Raw genomic sequence first — 13,500 nt, 5'->3', positions numbered from 1 at the left:
ATAAATTCCATTTCTAGTTTATTTGCTATTCTGGCGTAAGTTTGAGACTAATATGTAAGAGGTCTGTCTGGAGAGTATCCAGCCACTATTAATACTATTTTCATATTGCATGGCTGGATACTTTCCAGACAGACCTCAGACACACTCTACAGTCCACAGATATTATTAAAAATAATATTTTATTAATATTTACCAAGAATAAGTATAACAATACAAAAATAAGTCAATCCAGGAACAAAATTCTATTTAACATTTACTTCAAAAGAAATCAAAGAACAATTTATTCTATTAGGCTATTATTTAAATATCAAACACTGTGACTGTGATCCAGATATATTTTTATTTTATAATCTACTATCACAGGATGCATAACGCATTATTACTAGATTTGTTAAATAAAAAAATTAAAACTTGGAAATTTTTCTAAATACAGTATAATAAAGGGAGTTATCCTTTTTAAAAATAATTTCATATTAAAAACTAGTTCACATAACCATAAAATTCATCCTGTTAAAATGTACTATACAGTAATTTTTACTATATTAACAGAGTTATACAACTATCACCAGTATCTATTATAATTTGAGGAGGTATTCATGACCTCAAAAAGTAATCCGATCTCCATGGGCAATCCTCTCTTATTCCCTGTCCCCCAGCCCCTGGCAACCACTAATCTACCTTCTGTATCCATGTATTTATACTTTCTAAATATTTCACATAAATGAAACCATTCAATACATGGCCTTTTCTGTCTGGGTTCTTTCAAGATTCATCTATGTTGTGCATGTATCAGTATTTCACTCTTCTTAATGGCTGAATAATACTCTGTTGTATGAATACACCACATTTGTTTATCCAGTTGGACATCTGGGTCATTTCCACTTTGGGGCTATTATAAATAATGCTACTGTGAACATCCATGTACAAGTTTTTATGTGGACATATGTCTTTAATTATTTGGGGGATAGGTCTAGGAGTGGAATTACTGGGCCATACAGTAATTTAAATTTTAAGGAACTGCCAGAATATGTTCCAAGGAGGTGGTATCACTTTGCAACCCCACAACGTGTAAGAGTTCCAGTTTCTCCACATTCTTTTTGATTACAGCCATCTGAAATGTGATTTTGATTTACATTTCTCTATGACTAATGAAGCTGAACATCTTTTCATGTTCTTATTGACCATTTGTACACCTTCTTTGAAGAAAAGTCTACTTAAATCAGTTGAGCATTTTTAAATTGAGTCGCTTGCCTTTGCATTGCTGAGTTATATTAATTTTTGGATATTATGGAAGTAAGTCTGTTATGAGATATATGATTTACAAATATTTTCTCTTATTCTCTGGGTTATCTTTTACTTTCTTGATGATGTCCTTAGAAGCACAGATTTTTTTATTGTTTTGCTTTTAAGGTAGTATTTATTATTATTTTTTATTTTAGATTAATATGAGGGTACATATGGTGTTTGCATTTGTTAGGTCAGGTCCCTGTTGTAGTTGGGTTAGCACCCAGTGAGTATGCCATATACGCATTGTGTCCCTTAGGTGAGAGCCCATCTCCTCTCCACTCCCACACAGAAGTTTGAATGGGATCAAGTCCATTTCATCTACTTTTTCTTTGTTTGCTTGTATTTTTGGTACATAAGAAACCATTGCCCAAGGTCATAAAGATTTACATTTATGTTTTTTTCTAAGAGTTATATACTTTTAGTTCTTATATTTAGGTTTCTGATTCATTTTAAGTTAATTTTTACATGGTATGAGGTAAGAATCTAACTTTCTATTCTTTCCCCAATTGTCTTGATACTTTTGTCAAAAATCAACCGACCATAAATGCAAGGGTTTATTTCTATACCCTCAATTCTATTCCACTGATCTATATATGTTTCTTTATGCCAGGACTACACTATCCTTATTACTGCAGCTTTGTTATACGTTTTGAAATCATAAAATATGAATTCTCCAACTCTCCTTCTTTAATTTCTGTTTTTTCTATTTACTTTGAGATTTACTCCTTTTTATCTATCTTCTTAAATAAAGCATAGATCATTTGTTTTATAACATGTTCTCTTCTAATACAGATTTTCAACTATAAATTTCCCTCTACAAACTAATTTAGCTACATCTCACAAATTTTAATGTTGTTTTCAATATCACTCTGTTCAAAATGTTTTCTAATTTTAGCAGTTGAATTTCCCTTATGACTTCTCTTTGTCCCAGGGTTTATTTAGAACTCTACATTTAATTTCAAAATATTTTTTAAAATTTATAAATATCTTAATTACTGTTTCTGATTTAATACCATTTTAATCAGAGAACATACTCTGTATAATTATGTCCATTTACTTCTACAGGTCTGGTTTATGCATTCTAGAATTTAAAGCTAAGACAAAGGCAAATAAATCTTCCAATGACTGACTCAAAAAAATGTGTATGAATTTTAACTTTACATTAGAATAACAGTATGTTTATACTAACACCTCATTTCCTCAGTTTCCCTATTATATATTTTCTGCTATTTTTTATAAGAAAAAGGAGTTATACTAATGTATTTTAAGATATAAGTTAATACCTTAATAAAATTTAAAAAGCTAAAAAAAATTAAGAAAAAGTACCCAATTCCAAATTAACTACACTGGTTATTGATAGATAGGAAATACATTTTAAATAAAATGGTAGAAGACACCACATATGGGAGTAACCACTGTCACATAAGTTGCCAAAGTCAAATATTTTCTAGAAACACACACACACACGCATGTTCACGCACACACGTGCACACACAAATCATGTAGTTTCTCTATCTCCAATTCGGTTTAATCAGAATGTTTTCTACCGAAACATTTATGACAGCTGATAAATTAGATTACAAATATCATCATTAACTCTCATTTCATCAGACAATCTTACCTTAAGGTACATTCCATATCTACTTCAGATTCTGTAGACAAAACATGGAAAGTGTATTTGTCAACCAACAAAGAAAAACTATCTCCAGGATTCAACCAGTGCCATAGATTTGTCTTCAGTGGTAAAAGCTGACGCTTCTCAGAAGACTGATAAAAACATGGATTGGTGTGTATCTAACAAATAAAAAAGAATACACTAATGTTATAACTCAAAATTACAACAAAATACAACTACATGTGAACTCATCTAGAATTTTGTTATCAAAACAATTTAAGTTTAATAAACCTGACACTTAGAAGTACCGTAATTATTTTTCATACATAAAAGAGGAAAAAGTATGTTTATGTGTATGTATGTTGCCTTGTTTGAAAGTATTTAATTATAAAATGATTGAATTGGACTTGTATTATTTGAAAAATGCAATCGATAATCTAAATTCTTTTCAACTCTTCCCAAAACAAGACCTGAGTGGATTTAAAGATTTTTCTGAATATTCAAACCCTTCTTGTGAGCAGAAAGAGATGAAAGGATCCCCAATTCCTCCCATGAGACAAATTTAACTTTGATTCTAAAAGTAGACAAGGACAGACAAAATATTAGCAAGCCCAAACATGCAGTGATTAAAAAAATGTAAGCAACTTATATGAGAGATATATTATTGGTGTGTCTTTTAGCATATCCTTCAGATTATAAATGCAAACTTAGATTGTATTGTAACTTTAGCAGTAGTGCAAAGAATGTATTATCCTGGAAGAAATGGAACTAAAATACAAATCAATTTTCCATAGCTTTCTCTCAGAGTTATCATTAAATATTAAAGCAAGATTGATGTATACCCCCCAAAAAGGCACCTGTATTTTCAGTGTTTCTTTTTTAAATTTGAGAAGCTTTTTTGTTTGCTTTTTCAAAATAAGTTCAGGAAAGGCTAATGATTATTATAGTATCTTCTAGATATTTTCCAAGTACATTAATAATTTTATTTGAAGAAAAACAATTGCTACTAAAAAATTTTGTGCAACAGAAAAAACACAACCACCCAAAGATGTATATTTTGAGGATCAATACCAAAAAACAAAACAAACAAAAAAAAATTTATATGCAGCTATAGAGCTACTACTTCAATCAACCAAGAACCAAAATGAGTAAGATTTTATTAAAATGAAATAAAAGCACCTACAGCTATGAATCCACCCTGAGGACATAACCAATCACTGGTAATATGGTCATTTACAGAGAACATCATCAGTTTGCTTTTATAATGCCTTTTCTCCCTGCTGATACCAGACTGTAGATTAAATTTAAATGACACATAAAAAAGCTAACATCATCTCCTCATGAGCTAGCATTATCTCCTCATGCACTATTTCTGAGAACTGCTGGAGAGCTACAGTACTTTTTAAAGGAGATATATTAGAAGGAAGAAAGGCAAAAATTAATGCAATCCAAAAGTACAAATTAGTAATTGCCCTAATTGTATTCAACTATCAATGTCAAAGCTATCTTTTTATTTGGTGGTAGGTTTGGATTTCCAAATTAAAGGAAAGCAGAGAACATTTAATTACTTAGACATATTTTGAAATATACAGCATACAGATCATCACAGCAAAACATTTGGTATATTCTCTTACATAATTTTACCAAGTTTTCTTAACTAAAATTTCTCTCTCAACATTTTATTACAGTTGTATATATAACTTTATTTATCAGATAAAAGAATTTGTAACAGATTAAGAAACAGAGGATAAATGATATTTAACACACATTAAGATAAAATGAATGAACTGGAAGTCACTTTTCAATCTCATCCTCAGTTTCAAGATCTTAAAATGTCCATTAACAATTAACGTCAGTATTAGATATGTCTCTAAATTTCTCTAAGTTGCACCTTTTATGTACAATAAGTACCGAAGTATTACACAGAGCAAGAGACTTATACATTTACAGCCAAGACCAAGATGCAGCTTTCCTTCAAGTAGCATAATGTAAACATAATTCTTGGTATAAAATCCAAAATTCAATTAAATATTTCCTGAAATGATAATCAAATTCAGGATTACAGTTGTACATTTCCTTAAAAATAAATATACTTTTTCAGGTCTTTCACTGTTTGGTAAACAGTGTAGCTGCAGTATATTATGCTATTCTTTATACCCCATGTCACAAATGTTTCACAATAATTTTTTAAAGACATAACAGTGCATGTAAGGCATTATGTGTGGACCAGCACCCCATTTAAGAAAATAAATTTTACCACTACCTTTAAGGTCCCCATGAGCCTTTCCCTATCCCATTCTCTTCTCAATTCCAAGTTAATAATTATGTTTATTTTTCTTTACCACTTTCTTGCTTTTCTCTATAATTTTCCTGCCTCCAGGAAATATTTATGATCCTAAATATACTGTTCATTTTGTAGGATTTTAAATTTTATAAAAACATAAATCATATTAAACATATTTTTCTAATGTCTGCCTTTATCATTTAATACTGTGTTCCAGATTTTAATCCATGTTTTTTGTGTTTTCACATGTAGTATATTTCATTATATAAATATATTATAATATATTTATCAATTCTGCTGGTCATGGAAATTTATGTTGCTTCTAGCATTTTTTTCTATGCAGCTTTGCTATAAAATATTGCTATGCAGGTTCTTTTATCTGTCTCTTAGTGTATCTGTGTGTAAGGAGCTTCCAATGAACACATCTTCATCTTTAAGAAATAATTTCAACCCATTTTCCAAGGTGGCTTTCCATCTAAGCGCCATCTAAGTTCCCACCTACAGTTTATAATCATCCCAGTTCTATATCCTCACCAATATTCGAAATTGCAAGACATTTTCCTTTTTGCCAATCTTTTGGATATGAAATGATATCTCATTGTGATTTCACCTGCATTTCTCCACTTAATAAGGACGTTAAGCCCTTTTTTCATATTTATTAGACAGTCAGGTTTCTACTTTTATAATTTGCAATTCAAGCCTTCAGCCCATGGACTATTTTTCTTTTTCTCATTAATTAAAGAGATTCATTATATAGTTTGGATATTACTCTTTTGTCAATTACAAGTGTTTTAAATATCTTTCCCTGTTGTATTTTTTTTTCACTATAGTGTCTTGACAAAGCTACCTAATTTTACCGTAATTGGCATTTTTTCTTTTTTTTACACATGGCAAATTCTTTATTTTCATATTAACAGTAAAACATAAAATAAATATTAAAACATAGAACACAAACAAACATAGATCACTTTGCCCTGTTTTCAAAGCAGTTGCACAGATTCATATAATGACAAGGTATTTTGATTGCCTAACTCCAATCCTCAAACAGGAAAACATCTTTTAGAGGTAGGAGTGAGGAAACATGAGGAAGGGGAACAGAAAGCCTGGTGGTGCCCAGGAACCTAGAGGCTAGGGACAAGGTTTTCTCAATTTAGAGAAATAAGTTACAGTCACATGAATATGCTTCCAAAAACATCCAAATTTTATAGGAATGTAAGAATTGGCAAGACTTAGGAATTCTCCCAACTTCCCTGGTAGTCTTGGTTCCCTCTCTCAGAGGAATCAATCATCATCAGTTGAGTGTACTTCAAAGCAAGTAAAATGTAATTGGCACTTTTTGATCTTTCTTTCATGGTTTCTGTTTGTTACATCTTATCACTAAACACTTCCCTACAATAAAATCATAAATCTCTCCCTATATATCTTTTAACAGTTTCATAGTTTTGACCTTCACATTTAATACACCTGGAATAGATTTTGGAATATGGTTTACAGTAGAGGTCTAATATTTTTTTTTCCAAATAACAAACTGTCCCCCTACCATTTATTGATAAAAAGTCCTCTTCCCCACTGATATGTAATGCCAGCCCTATCTCAAATCAAACTTCTATATACACAAGTCTGACTCTAAGGCTGCCTTCAGATCTAAATTTAATTCAACTAAAGTCACTAAAACTTCTTAGTAAGATAAATCATCAATTAGTTTTAACTTTAAAAATTTTTTTTAAAACAAGAGAACATCAAATGACAAGCAAATCCTGACTTGGAAAAACATAATATAGTGAAAAATATTACTGCAAAGGGCTCAAAGAACCTGGGTTCTAAATCCCATTCCACAACTTGCTGACTATGCAGGAGCAAACAGTCTCTAGAAGGCCATGACATTCTAAATTGTCAAAAACATGGTCAAGGAAAGGGTACAAAATATTTAACTTTCTCACAGGTACAAAAGTCACATTTACTAGAAAGTTCATAAAATTATACTAAATAATATTTCAAGGATAAATAGAAACAGAAGTATAATTCGAATAAACTTTATCATTCCAAATTTTAGTATTGTATCTATAATCTTATGAGGAATTTTAGTTCTAGCTTCTAATATTATATCTACTACAGTTTGGTGCTCAACTTGTTAATTTCACACACAGTTGTTTTACCATCTGAGTACTATCGAATTAAAGATCTAATAAGTATTTTCAAAAAGAAGCCTTCTTTTACCTGAAAATTGCTGAAATCTTACATAAAAATTTGGCCCTCTAGGAACTGGATAAAGTTTAACTCAAAGAAAGGATTGTATTTACCATTAAGTTAAGTCAGAGTGCTGACTACAAATATTAACACTAAGACAATGCAAAACAAGAATCAGACAAAAACTGTTTTTTGGTTTTTTTTTTGAGACAGAGTCTTACTTTGTCACCCTTGGTAGACTGCCGTGGTGTCACAGCTCACAGCAACCTCAAACTCTTGGGCTCAAGTGATTCTCTTGCCTCAGCCTCCCCAGTAGCTGGGACTACAGGCACATGCCACAATGTCCAGCTATTTTTTTGTTGTTGCTGTACTTGTCACTGTTGTTTAACAGGCCAAGGCTGGGTTTGAAAGTGCCAGCCCTCGTGTATGTAGCCAGCGCCCTAACCACTGAGTATAGGCGCCAAGCCAGTCAAAAACCTTTTAAAAATTATTTATTCAAGGGTAAGATGGGGTGAATTCACCTTGTCAAAAGTTTTCCTAGTACTACAATTAAAAATACGCTTTCGAAATCTGAGATCAATTTAATGTGGGATAATAAAAGAACAAACTAGCAACTATACAGAAAAGATAAAAATACAAATTGATTTTAAAATGTTATAAATTAATGAATTTAATTCCATAATGATAATTTTACCAACACACCATCTAGTCCAAAATTAATGGACCCTCATACACATATTTCATGTGTAGACAATAGATTCTGCAAATGAAAGGAAGTAATTACTACTATATTCCCAGAAACTGGTTTTCCCTGCAAATCATTGGTGATTTTGCATCAGTAAACTACAAAGCCTGCAATTAAAAGTCTAACCCTAAACAGAAACTTTTGAATTAAAATCATGTTTAAAATCTTGAAGTTGAACAAGGTCTATATTTGAGAAATATTCAACTCTACATACAGATATACAGGAATTTGGGAAAATACAACCCTATAACATTTAACTGTAGTCCTTACCCCACTCCAAACAACCAACCATTGCATAGTTATAGGTTTTCTTATGGGATCTTATTTGGAATATCCAGTTATAAACAAAATCATACATGAACTGACAATCATCTTTTGTTAAAATGCCAATTAATGGGCAGGCATGGTGGCTCACAAGTGAAGGGAGAGAATGGCTTAAAGCCAGGAGTTCAAGACCAGCTTTGCCAAAATAGCAAGACCCCATGTCTACAAAACTTTTTAAAAATTAAGTGGGTGTGGTGGCACATGCTTACAGTCCCAGCTGCTTAGGAAGCTGAAGTGGGAGAACAGAACGGTTGGAGCCAGGAGTTTAAGGTTGTATTGTGCTATGATCACAGCATTGTACTTCAGCTTAAGCAACGGAGCAAGACACTATCTCAGAGAAATAAGAATTCTAACCATATAAATGTAGCATTGTGCTATGAGAAAAGTTGTAGAAGATGCAATTTTAATAATTTAGATCTTTGCCTCCTAATTATTTTCTGGCAATGAGACAGATACACTCTTGACATTAATTCCCTATTTCCATAACCTAATAGGCAACTCCAATCAGGAACCAAAAGGGTGAGAGATAAAAAGTTAAAATAAAGCATTAATAACAAATTTACCGGTTTGATTCGAAGCTGACCACCCACCACCTCAAGAATGGCATGTCTTCTGGATACTCTCTTGTCTGTTATCTACAGGGGAAAAAAATTAAAATTTCAAGCATAGCCACCTCCTTAAAAAACAATAAAACAAACAAGCAAAGCAAGCCCAATGTTTCTGAAATCAGTAGCTAGGAATGAAATATATCATTCATTCAACAACTGTATATTGAAATGATTGTCTTCATTTAATAGCTAATGAAATTTAGAAATTCAAAGACCTGCCCAAAGTCTTAACAGAGTAAATTACAAAGTCAAGACTCAAGTTGAGATCTAATAGTTTCCATTCCTGACAGATATGTACTGGGAATTTTTACTAAAAAATTCGTAACTGATAGATATCTTTATCATAAGTACTTATTAAGAAATGTTTCAAATACAAGAAATATATAATATAAGTATAAAGGCCTTCAAAGGAGGTTGTTGGATAAATACAAACAGGCTCTGGGATCAGGCAGGCCCAGATGAGACAGAACTGCATTTTAAGCTCTGGGGCCATCAGTAGCAGTGAAGAGATCAGGAAGGCAGGAAGAGCAATAGTGAAAACCAAGTATTTGTGGTGAGGAAAAAATTAGCATCTTTGTTTTTGTATTTGCTTCTTGTTTTGAGCCAATGGTATTCTTTTCTGTGTACCAAAGTTCAAAAGTTGTTTGTACTTTTTCTTTTTGAGACAGAGTCTCACTTTGTCACCCTCAATATAGTGGCATCCATCATAGCTTACAGCAACCTCAAAACTCTTGGGTTCAATCAATCCTCTTGCCTCAACCTCCTAAGTAGCTGGGACTACAGGCACCCACCACAACACCCAGCTATTTTTAAGAGACTGTGTCTTGCTCTTGCTCAGGCTGGTCTTTAACTAGTGAGTTCAGGCATTCCACCCATCTCTGCCTCCAACAGTGCTAGGATTACAATGTTCGTACTTTAAATGCTGAAAATGCTAATCAACCCTTCCTCTTTTCACAACAGTTAGGATTACCTTTATTATTTGCAGCTTACACAAAATGACAACATGTTAAGCACCAACTTCACATAACACAACATAATTACCTGACCCATCTCTTGGTTACCTTGGTATCTAGTATTTGAATTCTGTCATTATCCACATCGAGACCAAAATTGTCAGGAAAAACAGACCATGATAACACAAATTCAATTAACCCCATTAGTGCTGCAAAAATGCAAAACTACCAGGAATCAATACGCACTTTTTAAAAAACTGAACAGCAATTCCACACTTAAGGCTGTGATTATATATGTGTACAAATAGTAACATTAAGCATCAGAATGAATACTATATAAATAAATTTTTCACTAACTAAAGTTAATAAATATTTTAAGAATAGTTAATTTAAAATATATCTATTAGCCACAATGGCTATTTCAGAGAAAAAATATGAATAATCTATTCTATCAAACAAAGGGATAGAAATTTAAAGATTCCTTTATTTTTCTAAGAATATACCCTAACAACAGCATTTATCTAATAACTCACTTTATCATGTGCATAGAACAATTCACTTAAATGGTAAGGCTGACTATAAAACACTGCCATAGATATTATTCACACTTTACTTTTTCTGATTAGAAATAGCTCAGAGAATTTAAGTAACTTCATGATACAGTTTGGATGTTTTGCTCCCTAAATCTTATTTTGAAATTTAATTCCCAATGCTGGATATGTGGCCCAACAGGAGGCATCTGGGTAATGAGGGTGGATCCCTCAGGAATGGATGGTGGGAGGGGTAACTAAGTGCTCTCATTCATCCCACCAGGGCCGGTTGTTAAACACAGCCTGGCACCTCCCCCGTCTCTTGCTTCCTCTCTCACCATGTGGTCTCTGCACCCCTCAGCTTTTCGTCCCTTCCACCAGGAGTGGAAGCAGCATGAGGCTTTGGCCTAATGTCTGGCAATTCTAGCCAGCAGAATTATGAGCCAAATAAACCTTTTTCTATATAAATTCCCCAGCCTCAGACACTCCTTTACAGCAACACAAAACAGACTGAGGCACTTAAGTAGGTCATTTTTCAGGTAGGCAGTGCTCCACATCTACTCTTATTAATAAAATTAGAGAATGTACATAAGAAAAACCTTCATTCATGTAATTATTCAAAGACAATTTCAAGGATTTCAAATTATTCTGTGTCTAAGAGTATGAAGCTCTCATTTCTAACTTGCATATCAAAATCTCATTGTTATTTCCATAATACAAACCAATTTCCTAACAGAGTAGTAAGTTGTCGAATATAAAACCATGACATATTGTGGTTACTATCAGTCAGTCCATTTCAGGTTTCTTTCTTTCCTTTCTTAAACTTTTTGCAGGAAGTAATGGTGGACTCTTCCTATCTCAGTCTTTCTTTGAAGTAGACTTTAACTGACAGTACAAAGATAACATTTTAAGTAATACAAAAGTATAACATGACCTCTAGTGGACAGATTCCATGACAGTGTTAAAATGCAATTTTAAAGTGCACATCTCTATAGAATACCCCAAAAAAGCACTTTAAAGTGCTTTTGAAATTAACATCATTCAAACATTTAGTAATGTCCATTTAAACCAAACCTCTAAATAGTGAACAGACAACACGATAGCCATTTATCCTTTCTCAATGGGTAACTTAAAGTCTTAATAAATTATCATTAAAATATTTTAATTTCAGGATAGGGGTATGGGGAGGGATGGCGAGCGGGTAACATATAGATTATCCTAAAGTGTTTAAGACTCACTTTATTTAATAGCCTATCACTGCTCCTTGTGCAGAATGAATATCCAACATATTCTCATTAATTGATATGTCAAATGTAATAGCAATTATTTATCATGGCCAAGGCACTGTTCTATACTTGTCATTTATTGCCATCTTTAGTCTCCACAAAAGCTGTGGTAGAAAATACTATTATCTTCATTTTATAAGTGAGAAAATGAAGTGCAGAGAGGTTAAACAACTACTCACAATTACACAATGAGCAGCAGGGCCAGGATTTGAACATAAGGAATCTGATTCCAGAGCCAGCCCTGCTCTTAACACTGCACTGCCTCGCTCAATATTATTACATAAAACCTAAAGTAACACCTCAGTTTTAAGGTTATTTATCCAGTTTAACTCTCTCAGTTAGGAGACAGTAAAGGACTGGCAGTAAGTCAGAAATAACTAATAATCAAATAGAAGATTCGAGCCCTAAATAAAGCTCCAAGTAGCCCTACAGGCTTTCATTTGGTTTTATTTCTTCTAATGTCATATTCAAGATACAGCATCTAAATTCCCAATTCTCTATTCATAGCAGATAATAAAGTGGCTAGGGTTTAGAAGGTAGCATGTTGACAATGGGAGAAAATGACTGATGTTGGTCTTCAAGTGGAAAGAGAAAAGCCAGGAAAAAAGCAAAGAAACCCAAGAACTCAAAAAGAATGCACTGGCTAGAGCCCATTTAGGGTAGAGACCAATGCATAACATACTTCAACATATACTAAAAACTTAGCCAAGTTTACTTACTGATTACCAGAAGTCACTAAGTTTAAATTAAAACTTCCATTGAAAGTCAGGCTGGGCACTATGTCTCACCTCCGTAATCTTAGCCCTTTGGGGGATAGAGGCAAGAGGATTGCTTAAGGCCAGAAGCTTAAGATCAGTCTGGGCAACATAAAGAACTCATTTCTACAAAAAATTTAAAAATTAGCTGGTTGAGGTGGTACGCAACTGCAGTCTTAGCTACTTGGGCGGCTGAGGCAGGAAGACTGCTTGACTCCATGAGTTTGAGGTTGCAGTGAGCTATGAAATTCACTGTAACACCATCATAGCTAGCCTGCAACACTCTAGCCCAAGCAACAGAATAACACTTTGTCTTAAAAAAAAAAAAAAAGACATTTAAAGTATATTTCACATCTTACAAAGCCATAAAAACAGTTAAAACTGAGGAATACCAGTTCCTGTAGAATAATAGTATCCATGTAAATTCTAATCACACCACACACCCTTTAAAAAAAAATCAAAGAAATCAATAAAGACAGTAAATAAAACTATCCATTTAAAGTACAACCAGGAAACAGAGATTACTAAAAACTTTTAATTTACATCTAAGAGGGGAAAGAAATATTACATCTGGAAGGTTAAACCCCAGAACCTATGCTGGAACAGAAAAAAATCATGTGGCAACTGAGAGGAAAAGAAAAGAGAGGGAGGGGGTTAAAGGGATGCTAAAACAAGTAATACCATTCCCAGAAAAAGTTAAGTCATATCTTGTGGAAGTACTAAAAAAACCTCTCAGGTCCAGCATTTGAGAGACACAGCTAATCCAACAGAAAAGGCTTAAAAATACATGAAACCAGGGATAGCAAGCTCAGAAAAATCATCACTCGTGAGAGAGAAGGAGGACTTGGAAAAGAAATCAATCCAATAGCACAGATTTTGGCTTCTGAATACCATTCCACACTAAAAGAAAACAGTGCTCTTTTCAA

General features: G+C 33.0%; 1 protein-coding gene across 12 annotated transcripts in view; it reads right to left on the bottom strand.

Moving 5' to 3' along the window:
* Window positions 1-13,500, bottom strand: part of APLF (aprataxin and PNKP like factor) — a 110,987-nt gene that overhangs the window by 85,525 nt on the left and 11,962 nt on the right. For 11 of the 12 annotated variants that reach the window (XM_053589043.1, XM_053589042.1, XM_053589035.1 and 8 more), the window contains 2 exons: window positions 9,006-9,077; window positions 2,909-3,081 (listed from right to left, as the gene is read on the bottom strand). In XM_053589043.1, coding sequence (XP_053445018.1) covers window positions 2,909-2,925 — 17 coding nt within the window. In that variant the 5' untranslated portion in view covers window positions 2,926-3,081; window positions 9,006-9,077. The remainder of the gene's footprint in view (window positions 1-2,908; window positions 3,082-9,005; window positions 9,078-13,500) is intronic. The other variant, XM_053589034.1, reaches the window with a different exon arrangement.

The sequence above is a fragment of the Nycticebus coucang genome, chromosome 4 (genome assembly GCF_027406575.1).
Source record: "Nycticebus coucang isolate mNycCou1 chromosome 4, mNycCou1.pri, whole genome shotgun sequence".
Classification (NCBI taxonomy): Eukaryota; Metazoa; Chordata; class Mammalia; order Primates; family Lorisidae; genus Nycticebus; species Nycticebus coucang.
This window is presented reverse-complemented; position numbering and strand designations above follow the sequence as displayed.